The sequence below is a fragment of the Sorex araneus genome, chromosome 5, assembly GCF_027595985.1.
Source record: "Sorex araneus isolate mSorAra2 chromosome 5, mSorAra2.pri, whole genome shotgun sequence".
NCBI classification, from domain to species: Eukaryota; Metazoa; Chordata; class Mammalia; order Eulipotyphla; family Soricidae; genus Sorex; species Sorex araneus.
The window spans coordinates 49,337,817-49,356,793 of NC_073306.1; the positions used below are offsets into that span (position 1 = coordinate 49,337,817).

General features: G+C 48.3%; 1 protein-coding gene across 2 annotated transcripts in view; it reads right to left on the bottom strand.

Annotated features, from left to right (window-relative positions):
* The window catches only part of MAN1C1 (mannosidase alpha class 1C member 1), a 157,631-nt gene extending 139,008 nt beyond the window's left edge, over nt 1-18,623 (bottom strand). The window contains exon 1 of one of the 2 annotated variants that reach the window (XM_055139068.1): nt 17,189-18,623. In XM_055139068.1, the coding sequence (XP_054995043.1) occupies nt 17,189-17,731 (543 nt within the window). In that variant the 5' untranslated portion in view covers nt 17,732-18,623. The remainder of the gene's footprint in view (nt 1-17,188) is intronic. The other variant, XM_012931650.2, reaches the window with a different exon arrangement.
* Between the last annotated feature and the right edge of the window lie 354 nt (nt 18,624-18,977).

Sequence of the window (18,977 nt, forward strand, 5' to 3'; positions counted from 1 at the left end):
AAGAAGTCTTCTGCATTGAGGACAGAAGCCTCTGTCTTTACATCCTCAGCCTCCGAGGCATTGCCAGGCGCGTCAAGACAAGGTAAGTTTCCAGAAAAAGTTGAACTGGAAAGACATAGATAAGCAGCAGGTAGTTAATATTCCTCTCACTGCATATCAGTTCAACTATATTATTTTATAAAGTCGGTTTGGGTCTGTTTGACAACTATATTTCCAACATGAATCAGCTTTGCAAATTCCAGCATTCTATAGGCAGTTTCTAGAGTGCAAAACAATAGGAGGAGGGGGAACCTAAAAAAAAAAAAGGTGGGTCTCTGGACAGCATCAGCAGGATGATGGGAACGGATGGAAAAGCCCCAGATCCTCTGCAGCCAAAGGAACAGCATGCAGCTGGGGGAACTGGCAGAGATGGACCTAAGCAGAGAAGCCTTGGCATCTAATTAACCATTTTAGACTCCACTGCACACAAGAAGGAAACCTACATCCCCCACGGAACCCTGACAAATGAGTCGTTTCCAACCAATCTATCACCATAGCATCTGGGTACCTCAGGAAGATGAAAATAAGACCAATACATAAACGAAAACCAATATACAAACAATCGTCTCCCCACATAAGCCTCCAGGAAGCCGCAGCCCCAACCATCTGCCAAGCTCCAGCCTCGTCGCCGCTCCCTGCAGTCGGAGGCCTCTGAGTAAGCACGTTTTAATACAAGATTTAACAACAGAAGGAGATTTCTTCTCTGAAGTCTGACTCTCCAATAATGCTCCTACGCGAAATGTCCATCCCTTGAAGCTGGGATGAAGTAAGTTTGGGATAAGTAGGACTTGTTTTATGTGCCACACCAGCCAAGGAATTTGCTAGAAATAGCCAAGACAGATTGGAGAAAGACTGCCACTTGGCAAAGGTTGAGGATTCAAAGGTTTCTCACATGGAAACCGCTCCCGCGGGGACTGTCAGTAAGCCGCAGGGAGGACACTCACACTAATCTACTGCCTGTCCTCACCTTCTGCAGCCTCCACCCAGGCGGCTGGGAGAGATCAGATCTGATCAGCCCAGGACACAGCTCTCAGACCAGCCGCATCTGGCACCTGGGAAGGCAGAGACAGGAAACTGCGAATGTTGCTGCTGCCGCTGGTCCAGCCCCCTCACGCCTTTCTCCTTTGCGTTTTGTTAGTCCATTGTCAAGGCCAGGCCGCCGGGGAAAGGCTGCTCTGTTAGCTAGAAAGCAGCAGACAGCCACAGGAGGAAAAACCACAGCCTTCTGGGAAATCTACATCCAAGCAGGCAAATGTTTTCGTTTCAGATGTTTATGACCTGCCTGTTTTCCAAAATAAAAAACATATTACTTAGGTGGGACAGGTAACTATTTAGGCAGCTAACCAATGTCTCCTCTTTGCATCCATATGTGTGGAAAAGTGATTCGGACATGTGACAACAGGAGGCTGTAAAAGTCTCCCCAGTCCAGGAGGGCTTCTTTGCTTTCCTTCAGTTCCCAGAGCCTCCGTGTAGAACTGAGGCTCAGTCAACGGGCGGCGTTTTTCTTTTTGTTTCTGAAAGTTTAAACGAATTCACAGCTTCCTTTGATCACATTCATCATGTATGCCCTTATTTCTAGAAAACTAAGTTTCCATGGGGTCTATACCCAGCTCATCTTCTAATTTACCCAATCCTACTCTAGATCTTATTCAATACAGAAATTTTCCAGCCTCTTCTAGTAGTGGGCAAAAACAAACAACAACAACAAAAAAAACCCACAACCAGAAAGTGAGAGACACAGCTGGGCAGAAGACAAAACAGCCATGGGTCTGTTCCAGAGTGTGGTTCCACATAAGAACCACCTGAAAGGTGCTGAAGAATTCGGATGCTCAGGATGCACCTGGGCCAATTAAATGCAAACCTCTGGGGGGAAGAACTTGGTATTTACTCAAAGCCCCTAGACCAGTGTTTCTCAACATTTTTCAACGGTGGGCCCTATTCAATCTCGTTTCCTTCCAGTGCCCATTCTCCAGTCTACCAGATAGACCCCAGTGTCATACAATGCTGCTCTCCCTCCCCCCCCCACACACACATTCTTTTACATTTTCAACCTGTAGCCCCCCTTGGAATGGCCTGGTGTCACACACAGGGGACCATGTCCCCGCCTGGAGAAAGGCTGTCGTAGGCCATGTATGCTGCATTATGCTGACAAAGTGATGTTTTGCAAAGTCACTTTGTACACTCTCAGCTCCTCGAGCTCTTCCCCTCCCAAACCCAGGCCAGTTCTTTTGAAGAACTACAAAGGCTGAAAATTTCTACTTAGTTCCATCTCTGAGTGAAAACAATTTCTCTGAATTAATATCTATGAGCCCTCAAATGGTGTCACAAAAAGAACCTAAGAGTCAGGAGAGGAGGTATAAATGGATGCGTCATCTTTTGAAAAGTTGGGCTAGGAGTTGGTCGCTGGCTTTTCAAGGTCTTTATTCTTTCAGCTTGGAAGCAGGATTATAGTTTCATGCGGTATATACCACAGACTGTTGTGGGGATCCGCTAAAACCTTGTCAAGGTGCCAGAGCTCTACTAAGAAAATCTCACATGCAAGGAAGTCTTGATCTGATGTGTCTGGGAGGAGGTGGGTATTATCCCACCAGAGCCCCCACTCCCCTGAAGCAGATCCCCTGAGAGCCCACCCTGGGCATTTAGAAGACCATGCATGATACTGAGGCCCAGAGAGTCGAAAACTAAGAATGCTCCAAATCCCAGGGCTGACAAACTGAAATTTGCAACCAATGAATTCTGTCCCCAATGGAGCCAGGTTACAGAACACTTTCCCCAAGAACAGAGAGAATTTTCTTACGTGTTCATCTAATCCAGGGCCTAATCACAGGAAATGTCTCATGTTGTTTGACTCCCTCAGCCCTGTCTGAATCGATGCCACGCTGATACCATTCCTAGTTACTTAAAGATCAATAGCCAGACACAGAACACCGAGCAGGACTGTAGGGAGGCCAGTGCACTGCCCTGCCTCTTAGGGAGGCCAAGTCTCTGCCCCTTCCATAGTCACACACCCTGAAAGTCTGCATCTGAAACGGCCAGGAAAGTCTATAGATGGGGCAGCTCCTTTTTAGCCAAAACAGGAACCTTTCTCTATCAAGCACTGCCCAACACCGAGGTGGGGCAGTTGAATATATTTTATAGACTGTAGCACTGTAGCACTATCGTCCCGTTGTTCATCGATTTACTCAAGCAGGCACCAGTAACGTCTCCATTGTGAGACTTGTTGTTACTGTTTTTGGCATATCAAATATGCCACGGGTAGCTTGCCGGCTCTGCCATGCAGGCAGGATACTCTTGGTAGCTTGCTGGGTCCTCTGAGAGGGACACAGAAATTGAACCCGGGTCGGCCACGTGCAAGGCAAAAGCCCTATCTGCTGAGACTATTCTTTAAATTTTTTTACTTCTGAAATCAAGAAGCAAGCCTTCTTTCCCACCAGTTCTTTTCTTTTCTTTTGGGGGGAGGGCAGACCTGGTGGTGCTCAGGGTTTACTCCTGGTTCTTACTCGCTGTCCTTAGGGATCACTGCTGGAAGTGATCATAAGTGGTGCGGAAGACCATAAGTGGTGCTGGTGACTGAACTTGGGTCAGCCATGTGCAAGCCATGTGCCCTACCCACTGTACTGTCACTCCAACCCGCCATTGGTTTTTATAATAAAAAACTAAGACTATTCCAGAGCTCTTGAAGGCACATAATATGGAAATTGGATTCTGGGAGAGTTGAAAAGAGGGAAGATTTGCTGCTGATTTAGGTCAAGAACACACACACACACACACACACACACACACATACATGAGACCAATACAGAAAAATAAACAAAATGTCTTCCCTGGGGAGAGTGTTTACTTGGCAGAGTTCAGGTTTAACCTCTGCAGAGCTCAGTCCCGGAATAAAAATGGGAGTATAGAACCTCAATGAAGACATGCAACTTTCATCCACCATCCCTGCTGACCCTAATGAGCCAGCTGAGCTGACAAATTTTATTTATTTATCTATTTATTTATTTTTATTAGTCAATTACCATGCGGTACAGTTTCAGAGTTATGAATTTTCATGCTTGCATTCCAGTCACACAGTGATCAAGTACACATCCCTCCACCAGTGCCCATTCTCCACCACCACTGATCCCAGTATCCCTCCTACCACCCCCATCCCACCACCCCCATCCCACCACCCCCATCCCCCCGATGTGGCAGGGCATTTCCTTTTGTTCTCTCTCTCTCCTTTTCGGTGTTGTGGTTTGCAATAGAAGTATTGAGTGGCCATCGTGTTCAGTCTATAGTCTACTTTCAGCATGCATCTCCCCTCCTGAGCAGGTTCTCCAAGCACCCATTTGGTGTTCCCTTCTCTATCTGAGCTATCTTTTCCCCCAGCATGTGAGGCCAGCTTCCAAGTCGTGGAGCAAACCTCTTGGTACTTATCTCTACTACTCTTGGGTGTTAGCCTCAAATTCTGTTACTTTATATTCCACAGATGAGGGTGATCTTTCTATGTCTGTCCCTCTCTTTCTGACTCATTTCACTTAATATGATACTTTCCATGTTGATCCACTCATATGCAAATTTCATAACTTCATCTTTTCTAACAGCTGCATAGTATTCCATTGTGTAGATAGTACAGATTCAGTGTGATCCCTGTAAGGACACCCATGACATTCTTCAAAGAAATGGAGCAAATACTCCTGAAATTCATATGAAACAACAAACCCCCACGAATAGCTAAAGCAATTCTTGGGAAAAAGAAGATGGGAGGCATCACCTTCCCCAACCTCAAACTTTACTACAAAGTGCTAATAATTAAAACAGCATGGTGGGGCTGAAACAATAGCACAGTGGGTAGGGCGTTTGCCTTGAACTCGGCCAACCCAGGTTCGATTCCCAGCACCCATATGGTCCCCTGAGCACTGCCAGGGGTAATTCCTGAGTACAGAGCCAGGAGTAACTCCTGTGCATTGCCGGGTGTGACCCAAAACCCAAAAAACAAACAAATCAAAAAAAAAAAAAAAGAACAGTACTGGAACAAAGGCAGAGCCGCAGACCAATGGAACAGGGTGGAATATCCTGACATACAACCTCAAATATATGATTATCTAATCTTTGATAAGGGAGCAAGAAATGTGAAGTGGAGCAAGGAAAGCCTCTTTAATAAACGGTGCTGGCAAAACTGGACAGCTACATGCAAAAATATGGGCTCAGACCTCTACCTAACACCATGTACAAAAGTCAAATCAAAATGGATTAAAGACCTCAACATCAAACCAGAATCCATAAGGAACATTGAAGACAAGGTCAGCAAAACCCTCCACGACATTGAATCTAAAGGTATCTTCAAAGATGACACACCACTGGCCAACCCACTGGAAACAGAAATAAACAAATGGGACTATCTTAAACTAAGAAGCTTCTGCACCTCAAAAGAAATAGTGATCAGAATACAAAGACAGTCTATAGAACGGGAAAGGATATTCACCCAATACCCATCTAGTGATAAAGGGTTGATATCAAGGATATACAAGGCACTGGTTGAACTCTACAAGAAGAAAACATCCAACCCCATCAGAAAATGGGGCAATGAAATGAACAGAAACTTTCTCAAAGAAGATATCCGAATGGCCTAAAGGCACATGAAAAAATACTCTTCATCACTAATCATCAGGGAGATGCAGATCAAAACAACAACGAGATATCATCTCACAGCACAGAGACTGGCTCACATCCAAAAGAAAAGCAAACGGTGTTGGCGCGGATGTGGGGAGAAAGTGACTCTCCTTCACTGCTGGTGGGAATGCTGACTGGTTCAGCCCTTTTGGAAAACATTATGGACGCTTCTCAAAAAATTAGAAATTGAGCTCCCATTTGACCCAGCAATACCACTTCTGGGAATATATCCGGGAGAAGCAAAAAAGTAAAGTAGAAATGACACCTGTACTCGTATGTTCATTGCAGCACTGTTTACAATAGCCAGACTCTGAGCTGACGAATTTTACAATGAGCTACTACTTTCATTTCGTATTGAACCTTCCTAAATGAGAAAAGAGCTCAGACATCACAGGCTACACCTTGAAATGCTCCAACCATAGAGATATTGAGTCAAAATTTCTATAATCTGACCTATGTGTCAATTCTTGTTTTGTTTTTCATTAATTTGTATTTTTTCGTTTTTTGCCATCCTTCTCACCACATTATTTTTGTATGTGGATGCCAGGATCAACCCCAAAGCCTCCTACATGCAGAGCATGTGTTCTACACTGAAATACACCACCACCCCCTCCATCCCCAGGCCCCATTAAGCAGCAATTTACAAACCAAACTGAAGAAATGGTGAAGGGCTGAGGATGTAGCTCAGTGGTAGATCACTAGCATATAAGGCCCTAGTTTCCAAACAATATATAAAAACCTTTATAAATAGTGATCATTAGACTTAAGGAAAGGAGCCCAGATTAAATACTTGACAGCATAAAAAACGCAGAAAGTAATGGCAATAAAGGCTGCTGGAACATCACAATAAATATTCCTTCTAACAACTAAAAACTGATGAGCAAAAAATGCACAAATAATTTAAGAAGATATTAGGAGCCCTTCTGAGAACTGTTATGCTCTATTCAGGATTTGGTTTCAACACAAAAGTATATTTCATGCACTTAGTACCAATTTTTCAAAATAAATAGAATCTCTAAATAGCAAAACTACTTAAAAATATACACATTAAAGTCTGTGCACTTTTCCCCCCTGGTCTTTGGGGCATACTCAGTGGTGCTCAATACTGAAACTCTTGCCTCTATTCTCAGGGATCACTCCCCACAAGGCTCAGGGGACAGTGTGTGGTACTGGGGATCAAACTTGGGTTGCCTGTCTGCAAGACAAGCACTTTACCCACTGTACTCTCTCCAGCCCCCAAATTTTCCAAACTTGCTGGAAAAAAAAACCCCAAAGACACAAGAAGCTTAATAAAAATTTAAAATAATAATAATAAACAATAATAATAAATAATATTAATAAACAATAATCCCCACACCTAAGCATATCATAGTCAAATTGCTAAAAACTATTTATAAAGAGAAAATATTAACAATATCCAAAGTAAAGGGAAAGACATTACGTTCAGGAGAACATAGGGTTAACTTCTTATCAGAAACCATACAAACTATACAACAGGAGTCTTCCATGTAGTGAGAAAAAAAATTCACCTTACAATTATATATTCCCAGCAATCATATCCTTTCAAAATGAAGGCAAAATAGAGACACACTCTCTCATATAAACAAGAACTGCAAGAATTTATCACTCTCTACTGACACCACAAGAAGTGTTAAAAAGAAGTTTGTTTTTCAGGCCGAAGAAAAAGAGATGTCAGACAGAAACTGAGACATACAAGGAGAAAATTTTTAAAAACAGCATAAATGGTGAGTAAGTAAAAGGATTGATTAATTAAATTAAGAACAGTGACTCCTTGTCAGAAAGATAGTACAGGGGTGAAGATCCTTGTCTTGCTGCCTGCTGGCCCTGGTTCAAATCCCTGCCGGCACATATGGCCCCCTGAGTACTGCCAGGGGTCACTCCTAAGCACAGGGCAGGAGTAGCTTGCTCCTGAGCATCGCTAGGTGTGGCCCAGGTTCAATCCCTAGCCCCATGTGGTCTCCTGAGCTCTGCTAGGAGTGAGTCCCATCACAGAGCTGGAGTAAAAACCTGACAACAAATCTGTACAAAAAAAGACAAAGTGAACATGGTGATTCAATTTAAAAAAATAATAATTGAAAAAAATAAAATAAAAAAAGAGAAAGCGAGAATTTAGGAGTAATTATATTGCAAACCCCTCCAAAAAATTCCTTGAAAGCAAGATTAGTAAATCTTACATAAGAAATATATAGACAAGAAGTGGAAAGACAGTACAGAGGGCAGGGCACTTGCACTGCATGTTACTGGCCTGGGTTTGATTCTCAGCATCACATACAGTCCCCTGAGTCATACCAGGAGTGAGCCAAGGAGTGATACCTGAGCATAGAGTCCTGAACATTGCCAGGTGTGGTCCAAAAATAAAAACAAAAAAAAGAAAGAAATATACAGAAAAGAAAAGGGAAACAACGTAGAAAGAATACTCTATATCTGTGGATTAGCTCATGGTTAAAAACTTCACACACACACACACACACTCACAAATCAACAATAACAAACAAAATCCAAGTGAGTTCTAGCAAACATGAAGAAAGAGGAGGCACAAAGTATGAGTTAGGTGGTTGCCTTGTATGCGGACAGCCCAGGTTTGATCCCTAGTGTTACATATGATCTCCTAAGCACCACCTGGTGTGGCCCAAAAACCAAACAAACTTGTTTTTGTACCACAAACTTTTTCAGAAGATAGAACCCTTTCTCAGTTCATTTTATACAGCATGATTTTCCACCAAAAATCAAAGGCTTTATATAAAGAAACACTATAGACCAACATCCCTCAGGAAATAGAGATGTGTAATTCTTTTCCTTTTGGAAGGGGGAGGCAGAGGGGCTTCCCAGAAATTGCTCAGGATATTTGGGACCCCACCATTGATTCTAGGCCAACTGTGCCCATCTGTCCAGTGAAGTGCTTATGGATGCAAAACAGTGCCAGGGATACTTGGGACACCCCACCAGTGCTGGGGACCTCCAGGGCTAAACCCAGTGATGCTTGGGGGACCACGTGGTGCCAGGAATCGAACATGGGTTGGGTGCAAGCTAGGCACACACCCTGAATACTCTACTGTCTCCAGGTTCCTAGACACATAATTCTTAACAAAATATTTGAAATTAATTGCAAATTACTATGCATTTAAAAGAATCAAAAGAGGGCCCGAGAGAAAGCGCAAAAAGCTAGAGCACATGCCTGGCATGAGAGATCCCAGGTTTGACTGCCAGATCACACAGTCACCCGAGCACTCTGGTGCAGTCCTGGTAGCCCCTAAACACTGCAGTGTCTGAGCACTGCGCCATCAGCCAGACCTCACTCAGGTGGTCCCAGCTCTCTCCCACAAGCAACACAGAGGGGAGCACCCCCCTACACAATATCAGAACCAAAAACACACTACCTTGGCCAACAACAAACCAGCCCCGAGAATAGTGGGGTGCAGGGTGGTGAGAAAAGGGGGAGGGCCACTTAGGTCATTGGGTTCTCAGAATTCTCTGAGAAGTCTCCAATTTGGTCTCTTTATGTTTATTTTGGGATTGTTTTCTGTTTGATTGGTTTGTGTTGGATTTTTTTGTTTGTTTTTGTTTGGGGGCCATACCCAGCAGTGCTCAGGGCTTACTGCTAGCTCTGCACTCAGGGATCACTCCTGGCAGGCTTGGGAATCATATGGGGTGCCAGAGATTGAACCTGGGTTGGCCACATGCAAGGCAGATACCAGCCCATTGGACTATCTCTCGAGCCCCCCCCCCCCCCGCCAATTTGGTTTCTTACCATCATCTGCCATAAGCACACAAAGTAAGAAAGTCTGTTGGGGTTTTTTTCCCCTAAATTATGCAAATACCTGGCATTAGGTCTTGGCCTTAAGGTAGGGAGAAATCAAGAACTGGAGTTTATGGCATGAGTAAGCCTGTTATTTTTTGACTGCAGGTGCACAGAACTGTAATAATTAAAAAAAAAAACCTGCTTGGTTCATGACATATATCCCTGTTCCATGCATGAACCCTTTCTTTCAAATACATAATAGACCCATGATTTAGCTGAGGTAGCCACTCACCTGTGTCCTGTCCATCATTCTCTTAGTAGGCTCCCCTACGCTGGTCGATAAAAGCAAGGCACAGAGAGAATTTCCTAAGGTTCCCCTTAGGAACTCACCTAATGCAGGCTCAACTCAGGACGTGAAGGCAGGTGCCTTCTTCCACCAGGCCTGGGTGGCCAGCTGGTTACTAATCAGCTTCCCTCTATGGGGCTTTCCAATCTGCAAGCATGATTTATTTTTTTCAATAAGAGAAAAGATGTAAATCCCTTTGAGCAAAGTATGCCTGATATATATCATGATATTTATTTTTGGTGGAGTAATGGATCAGTCTTCGGGGAAAGCTAGAGAAAAGGCATTTCTAGAGTTTGAATGTAAATCAGTCACTCTGAAAACCACAGGGGAATCTATAGTCTTCCCCCCCTACTAAACATACCGTGAAATAAACAAGTGACTTTTAAAGTCATTGTACTGACTTGCTCTTGAAGCCTGTGCTCTCCTTTGAACACATATCTCTCTCGCTGTCTCTCTGTTTCTTTGCTTATTTCCACTCTGGAAAAGCCCTCTTGAACACACATTTGCCCTCTTCTTCTCTTCTCACATCTTACTAAGCAAGTTTCGGTCAATAAAAACTATCTTGTGGGCTAGAGTGATAGTACAATGGGGAGGGGGGATTTGCCTTGCACGTGGTCCACGTGGATTCGACCCCCTGGGATCCCATATGGTCCCCCGAGCACCGTCAGGAGAAATTTCTGAGCCAGGAGTAGCCCCTGAGCATTGCCAGGCATGACCCACAATGCAAAATAAAACAAAACAAAAACCAACTATTTTGCTTTGCTTAAAAAAAAAAAAAAAGTAAAAGTCATTGTGCTGTTTGCTTCTAGACCTAACACTAAAGACAACTCTGGTTAAGGACGTGAGAATTTGGAAGCAATTGTTCCTGAATGCCTGCACTTAATTTCTTCAAATGATGGAGCAACTCAAAATAAAAGTTGCTGCAGGTGTTAGGTTGTGCACCTGGTGGGGGCATGGTGTAAGCATCATTCTACTTGCACATTCAGTTCTGAGGAAGAAGAAAGAGGTATATGGGTTTAGGATGTAAGAGCCTCCCATGGGACCTGTCCAGTTATTATAGGCCTGTCTTCATAGCTAGAGGAAAATGAATCACAGAGCAGGACAAGAGCGAAACTGAAGGACAGGGGCGGGAGATGAGGTGGAGAGCGGGGGAGAAAATCTTCAATGGAGTTGCAACTTAAACAGAGCTCTTAGAAGGAAAGCTATTTAAATCTGAGGTACTCTTAATATTAATTATCCCGAACATCTCATCGGCTCAGATTCACATGCTACAAAGAACACAAAGCCTTTTAATTTGCCTACCTATTCCAGGCACTAGCAGTGATAAATCAGATATACAGAAAAACCACACATGACTAACGAACCAGCCCATTAATGGCGAGCAAAGATCATTTGCCAAGATGACTTATTCAGACGTAGTCACAAATCATAACGAAGAATATCCTGGAGGATTGACCCGGCAAGCGTGGAGAGCAAGAGCTGGGGCAGTAAGCATTCCTTGCCAAGTCACAGGTAGCTCAGGTCCGCTCTCCATCCTCCAGATGCTTGCTACCCAGGCACGAAACACTTGACTAGGTGCACACTCTAGCCCACTTCCTTCAACTTAGATGTGCACTTGGAAAATTACTGCAAAATCTAAAAGGCCTGATGGAAGCCGGGGAGACAGTTCAATGGGCTGAAGTGCATGCTTCACCAATAGGAGCCTGGGACCTGATCCCTGCCACCACACGGTCTTCCAAGCACAGAGTCTGGAGTAGCCCCGGGGCAACTGTGTGGCCCACAACACCAAAAATAAATAAATAAAAGGCCTCTGCGATCACCTTGCTGTGCTGCTAAGTCTTCAAACCTTATGGTTTAGGAGCTGAAACAATAGTACAGCAGGTTAGGTGCTTGCCTTGCACGTGGGCCAATGAGGGTTCAATCCCCAGCACCCCATACGGTCCCCCTGAGCTGGCCAGGAGGGATTCCTGCATGCAGAGCTAGGAATAAGCCCTGAGCATTGCTGGGTGGAGCCCCCAAAATAAAACAAACTTTATGGTTCAGACTCAGAGTTCCAGGGAGTTTCTATTACTAGCAACAGTTAAATCTTTATCGTAGCCATTCATTCTGGCATGGGAGCATCAACTAGGTGTCAGATCTTCAAAGTGCTTGGGTGGATGGGAAACAAAACAGCAACCAAGTGGGACTGAGGGCCAGAGAAAAGTCCCCTAAATGCCAGTCTTGATATCTTTCCATGAAAACATCCCCAGAGATGGACTGGAATTTTCCCCAGGCATGACTCAGAACTCAAATCCAGAAGTGCATTAAAGTCATTGGGCAGAGGGGATGGAACTGGGGTGAAACTAACTACAGGTCCTTCCTGGGGCTAGGGCGGCCCCTCACCAGTACTGTGTTCTCTTGGCCCTACCCAGACTCCCCCCACTCCCCACCCCACCCCATTCCCTTTGACAAAAGCCTCTTCACTGGCAGGATTACTGGAGTTTCTTCTCGTAAGCAACCAGCCACCCTCAGTAGGACCTGCAGAGCTGGAATCCTTTAACTGGGCTGTAACCCTAACAAGTTAAGTATTTCCAACTCTGATCATGAGTGAGAAAAGGCTGATGAATTTCAATGCTTAAGAAACCCACCTATGGCCCAGGTATCTATAATAATGATAATAACTTCCGCTATTATCACCCCATCTGAAAGGGAAGGCAGTTAACGAGCCATTTTCCATTCTCAACAAAACCTTTACTCTTTATGGTCACAAGCTGAGGTCACTTGTGTTCAATCCCACTGCTGAAGTTCAATACCAGCGGCAGTAATGACTGACTCAGTCAAGGATATGAATGAACATCTACAATTGGCTTGGTGCCAGTGATACAAAAGTATCACCTCTACCACCAGCAGCAAAACACTGTCTCCGACTTCACAGAACTAAGGCATGGAAACAGTGGGAAAGGCTGGCTGCTACGGAGTCACCGATCACACTGGCAGTTGCTTCAGAGCCAGGATGAAAAGCAATTGCAGCCTGTCCAACACTCCCTCACCCCATTGTCTTTAGTGTATTGATTTTTCTATAGTGGCCACACCCAGTGATACAGGAGTGGAGGAGGAGGAGGTGGGGGGGCTACATCCAACAATACTTCGCCCAGAAGTGTGAGCCTGAGGGTCTGGCATTCTGATCAGTGATGCTGATACAGGGAGAATCAAAATTGCAGTTTTTGATCCTCATGTACTCTTTTATCGTTACTTTCTGCTTTAAAAATGTCCTATCCTAAAAGTGAACATTTATTCAAAGGTGTTGGAACATTATATGACTGAAACCCGATCATGAACAACTTTGTAACTGTGTATCAAATGTGATTCAATTAAAAAATAAATTAAAAAAAGTTCTATCCTAATGCATCATTGATCTGGATCACTATTCTGTGAATGTGGTGGGAAAGTTGGGAGCATAAACAGATTGTTAAGAGGGTAAATAGGAGGCAGGGCCTCTGAGTGGCCCATTCTAGAGGCTGGCAGCAATGAGGGGGCCATAAAGCATAAGTCATGATTCAGAACTGAAGGACCCAGACTAACCTGTTACCTAGGTGGGAGTGGGGTGGAGGGGGGCAGAGGCCACTGTGATAATTAGTAGATTAATGTCTAAATGGGAACCTAAAACAATGTACCCACCACAAAGATTCCCACCAACAAAGGCTCTTGTGTTGCTTCCCTCCTGCCTCAATGTACCTCAGTGTATTGCCACCAAGTAACCCACTGAGAAACCTTATTCTTTGTTTTTCTCCCCTTTGTACCACAAATGTGCTATGTTGCCAGGAATCTTCCTGTTTAAAGTGCTCTGTATCTCTGCTCCAACTGCAATTTCAGGTGATTGCCCAGTTACAGTATGTTTTGACATTAAACAATTAAATCTCCTGGCTTTCTTGCCCAAAGATGTTCTCAGAGTGGTTGATTATGAGAATTCTGCTACAACAGTGCTAGAACCCAGAAATGCACAGAGATCACCAGAGTCACTCAGTGGGGTTAAAAGGGACCATGTGGTGCTGGGCTTGAATTCAGGGCTTCATATATGCCAGCATGTGTGCTACCATTTGACCCATATGACTGGCCCCCTCAACCCATTTTGAAGAAAGAAAAATAAGATCCGGGAAGGAGAAAAAGAGATTTGCTCAAAGTCAAGAGAGTTGACAGTTGAGCTGAGATGTGAATCTATGTCTTTTTTCTTTGTTGGCTTTGGGCTTTGGAGGGGCTTTTTGGCAATGCTCAGGGGCTAGATCCCATAGATTGCTCAGGGTCACTCTTCGTGGTACCGTGTTCTCTGGGTTTGCTCTTCCCACCACAGTTCCCTTTGTGTGTGTGTGTGTGTGTGTGTGTGTGTGTGTGTGTGTGTGTGTGTGTGTGTGTGTGTGAGAGAGAGAGAGAGAGAGAGAGAGAGAGAGATTAAACACAGATGCAAGGCAAGTGCTCTACTGCTAAGCCACATGCCCAGGACCCTGGGCCCAAAATTTTTAAGGAGAAATAGCTGATTCTAGTGACATATTGTTTCTTGAGGCTTATACACCCAGAACATGCAGTTTCAACTGATCTTATCAACAGACCTTGTGCCCATGGCCATCACTCAAAGCAGAATGTTCATGAATAGATTTCGTTGATCTAGAGCCCGTGGGTGTCCAGTCTTCATTCACTCTCATTTATTACCCCCTCTGACTCTCGATGTTCACTTACACTTTAAAGCCCTCATCTTATAAGAACATAGCCCTTTTATCTGATGCTATTCCCCTCTGCTCCTGGGATCTAATCAATCCGAGTCTAGAAATAAACAAGCGAGAGTAGAAAGCAAAGGTCCCTTTTATGAAAACAGGCACCTTTCTAAGATGACCTCCCCCTGTGCAAGGCACAGAAAGACGTTTTAATGAGAAGGAAAAAAAGGTAATCTCCAGCAACAGTCGTATGCACCCCTCATAGGAGGTCAGAAGGTGAACCATGAACAGCCAAACCCAGAACTCTGGCCCACATCTGGTCAATTTGATAGGGGTGGGGGGTGGGAATCATAATTAGAGAGCCCGAAGAGATACTAAGTTTCCAAACAAAAGAGTGGCTATATTCTAGTCCCCCTCCATTCTTCAAGATAATGGAAGAGAGCTTGGTGATCACTACTTGCAGTCAGGCCTCCAGCCACTATCAGAGGCACGGAGAAGCCAGATCCCAATATCTGGCAACCCACAGACCACCAACCTTCATGCTAATTCACACCCACCTGTACAGTCTTCTTCTCACCTCCTCCAACCCCCAGCCTGTGCAGCAAGTCCCCCCCGCCCCGCCCCACACACACACACCAGCCTCCACCAACAGGGAGATTGTCTCTGTGGAGGAACAGAACCAAGTCCCCCACTAATTAGCCCACCTTCCTCCCGTGGCTCCCAGGCCCGGGATTTGTGCAATGGGATACATAATAGCTATTGTGGGTGGGCCCAGGGGGCTCAGGGTAGAAGGGACCTTGATACTGCTGGTCAGCACCAGCAGATGGCCAGACTTCACTGGCTTCTTCAGAGACCCATGAACCCCACCCTCCCGGGAACACTCCTTTCTTCCAATAAACCTGCTTTCAGCCTGACTCTCCTGTTGGTCTGTTTCTTCCTCTCTGCAAACCCGCTCCCAGACCTTTCAGCTATGAACATTGTGGGGGGGAGACCCCTCTTCTGCTTCTTTCTTTTTTTGGCTTTTGGCCCACACCAGGCATTGCTCAAGGGGTACACTTGGCTCAGTAATTGCTCCTGGTGGTGGCAGGGGGACCATGTGGTGGCAGAGATAGAAGCTGGGGCTCCAGCATGCAAAGCATCTGTTCAGCCTCTGGAGTCATCTCCCCAGACCTTTCCCTGAAGAGTTTATTTTTGCTCCTTTGGAGAATCCTTTTGGAAAATGTATGGTAGCTCTAAATGTGCTATAAAAACCTCTGTGTATGCAGTTTATTTGTAATTTCTCATGGAGGGGGAGGCGTGAGATGGGGGACACTGCCCTCCAAAGTGGTCTGAAAAGGGCAGAAAGGTCTCGGGTACTCAGAGGCAGCTTTGAGAAATGGGGCGGCTGCAGGGGGTCCAGATGACTGTTCAACACTACAGTTCCCTAACCAAAACAGAAGAAATTAATCTCCTTTTTTTAGCTACAGTCATTTCCAATTAACCTTTCTAATTTCAATAAAAATTTGGAAACTAAGAACACACACACACACACACATGCAGCAAGGACTCATCTTGTGGCTTACTATGCTGACGTCACAAAATGTCCTGTGACTGCTAGCTAAGACACTAGCAGTCCAACCAGGGCTTACTTTGAAAGGGCTGAGTAACAGCAGAGATCAGGCTAGGAGTCAGGCCTTGGGAAAGCCCATAATCCAGCCCTGGGCTCTGCGTAGGTCTTGGACGCTCAGGAGCTGCCCCCTCGTGCTGCTCCCCCTCAGAAACCAGGGCAGGCCTGCTCCTCATTTGCAGCAAATCCAGAAGTCTAGACAGAAGCAGCCCCTTCCTCTGGATCCATGAGGACGAGCTTGGGGGGAGCATCCCCTTGTTTCTCGGGAGAAGACCCTGGCCCCAGCCCATTGCTTGCCCACAGCCCCCTTGTGGCCTGGGGGTGTCACTGCATCACAGGGCAGAGCCCTCAGACAGGCAGTTTAAACAGCAGTCTAGGAGTATTTGCTTCTGAGTGGTGGTGACTTGGTCATATCTTCAAATCATAGCAAGCCTGCATTTCCTTTAGTTTCTCAAATACAGACTCAAAAGTTATTCTTCTAAACCCCTCTCTGATACAATTCCTACAGGGCACAAGTCCAAGACCTGCTTCTTTAAGTCAATAACCTCAGAGCTTCTGTAACTTCACAGACGTCTTATTGATCATTCCTTCCTGCATCATATACAATTATACACAATTGTTTCCAAGCTCAATAGAAACAGCAAGAAGCACAGCCGCCTGGGGTTTGTAGGTTGTGAGCTAGATCATAAAACACTTGCAAGACATCAAATCCACCCCAAACCCTAGAATTCCAGGTAGCTGGTGCTCCAGGGGGGTAGAGGGAGTCCAGACTTAAGGACGCAAAGAATGTGGGCCTTGGCTCTGAGCAAGTCCATTCATGAACCTGAACTCCACGCAGGGCGACTCCACCAAAGGACAGACAGAGACCACCTGGGCTGGGGACTGGAAAACTCAATCTGGTCCAGTTACCAGCTGTCAGGGGTGGGGATAAGCAACCGAACAGAGGTGGCAAAGTGCGCAGGAAGGAGCAAAGGGAGCAAGTTCGAGGGGAAAGCGCAGACTTGGAGTCTCGAGGGCCTACAGCCCACCCAGGAGCCGGAGCAAGTGGAGCCAGGGAGAGGGACCGAAGCACAGGGTGGACAGCGCAGGGGGGTCCTTACCTCCTTGATCTTCTCCCGCTGGCTTCTAACTAGGCTCTGGGACTCCTGGCTCTTGTCGGCCTTGGTCCCCAGGACCGGGTGGCGGAGACGGCCCCGGAACGCGTTGAAATCAAAGCTAAACGGGACGCTCTGCTCCTGGGCTCTGGGCGCCGTGAGGCCGCTGCTCCGCGCCGCCGTGGCCTCTTCCCGGGCCCGGGTGGGCAGCGTGGTGCGTCGCAGCCACCCTTTCCTGCGCCGGCCACCGACTTGGCTGCGGGGCTCCCCCTCGCCTGGGGCCGGGACAGCGGGCGCTGGGTTGGGGGGCGACTCCTGCGCGCGGGCCAGGGGGTGGCCGGAGACTTCGGCCACCACCTCCAGGGCGGGCTGCTGGGTCCGGGAGGCCAGGAAGAGGCGCTTGAGGCGAGAGGAGTTCGGCAGGAGGAAGAGGGCCCCGAAGCACAGGGTGACGAGGCCCGAGAGGAAGAGCAGGAAAAGGAACTTCTGCGGCAGCCGCAGCCCCCACGGGGAGGCCGGCACGAAGCCCGGCACCTTCCTCATGAGCATCGTGGCCGGCTATCCGGTGCGGGCCAGTGCGCTCGGGCACTTGTCAGCCGGGGCCGGGGCCAAGGGAGGGCGTCGAGGGGCGCCGCTGGCGGGGAGGGGGGTCCCTGAGAGTTTCGCCGCTTGGGGGCCTGTCCCTGAAGTTCAGGGAGTTTGCAGCGAGTCCTCCCGCGCCCGGGTTGGAGCGCAACGGCCCCCGCGGGGCCCGGGCGGGTCGGGCAGAACCGCTCAGGGCCCGGGCCCGCAAGCCCCGGCCGCGCGCTGCAGCCCTGGCTCCGGCCGGCGCCCGCGGGCCCCGCGCCTTCCCGCGCTGCGGCGGCCGCCGGGCTCTCACATGCCGGTGGGCGCCGAGGGGCCGCAGGCCTCGGCGCCCCCGGCCCAAAGTTTCCGCCGCGGGAGCAGCTGCCGGAGAAGGCTGGCTCGGGGGGGGCGAGGCGGCGGCGGGGCTGGCGTGTCCGCTCCTCTCGGAGAGCGCGCTGACCCCCGCCGGGTCGCGACAGCGCCCGGGCTCGGCCCCCAGGACACGTCCACAACTTTGCTTCGCCGCCGAGCGGAGCGCGGAGAGGCCGGGGAGCCCGCGGCAGGCACTCGTGAGCCTGCGCGGGGCAGCAGGGGTGGGTGGGGGTCTTCCTCCGAGGGGACCCCCCGGGAGCCGAGGGGAATCCTCGAGCCCGGGTCCCGAGCCCCGCGCGGTCCACGACGAGCCGCGGCGAGGCGGCTGCAGCTGCGTCCCGCCCCGTCAACTCGCCAGGGCTCCGGGTTCCCGCGGGGATCACCTGTTCCCGGCGCCCCGGCTGCGCCTCCCCCGCTGCAGCTGGCGTCCTAGCAGCGGCCGCCGCAGGCTGAGCCGCCGCCGCCGCCGCCGCCGCTGCCGCCGCCGCCGCCGCCGCGCCGAGCCTGCGCCCACGAGCGCACACACCGCCCGGGCGCCGCCGCCGCCGCCGCAGCTCGCCTTTCACAGTGACAGCGCCCGCGCCCCGCCTCCCGCCGGCCACGCCCGCCGGCACGCCCCCCGCGCGCGCCCCGCGGGCCACCGCCGCCGCCGCGCCAGCGGCCTCGCCAACGGCCGCGCGTCTCGGGGTGGGGAGCGCGGGGCCTCGGCGAGGGCGGAGAGGCGGGCGCGGACTCCAAGCCACGCCCCCTCCCCCCAAAAGGCCAGCGCTGCGCACCTCCCCCCACCCCAAAGCCCGCCACCGGCACCAATGGTCCAGCTGCGCGGGGCTGGAGGGGGCGGGGGCGGAGAGCGGAG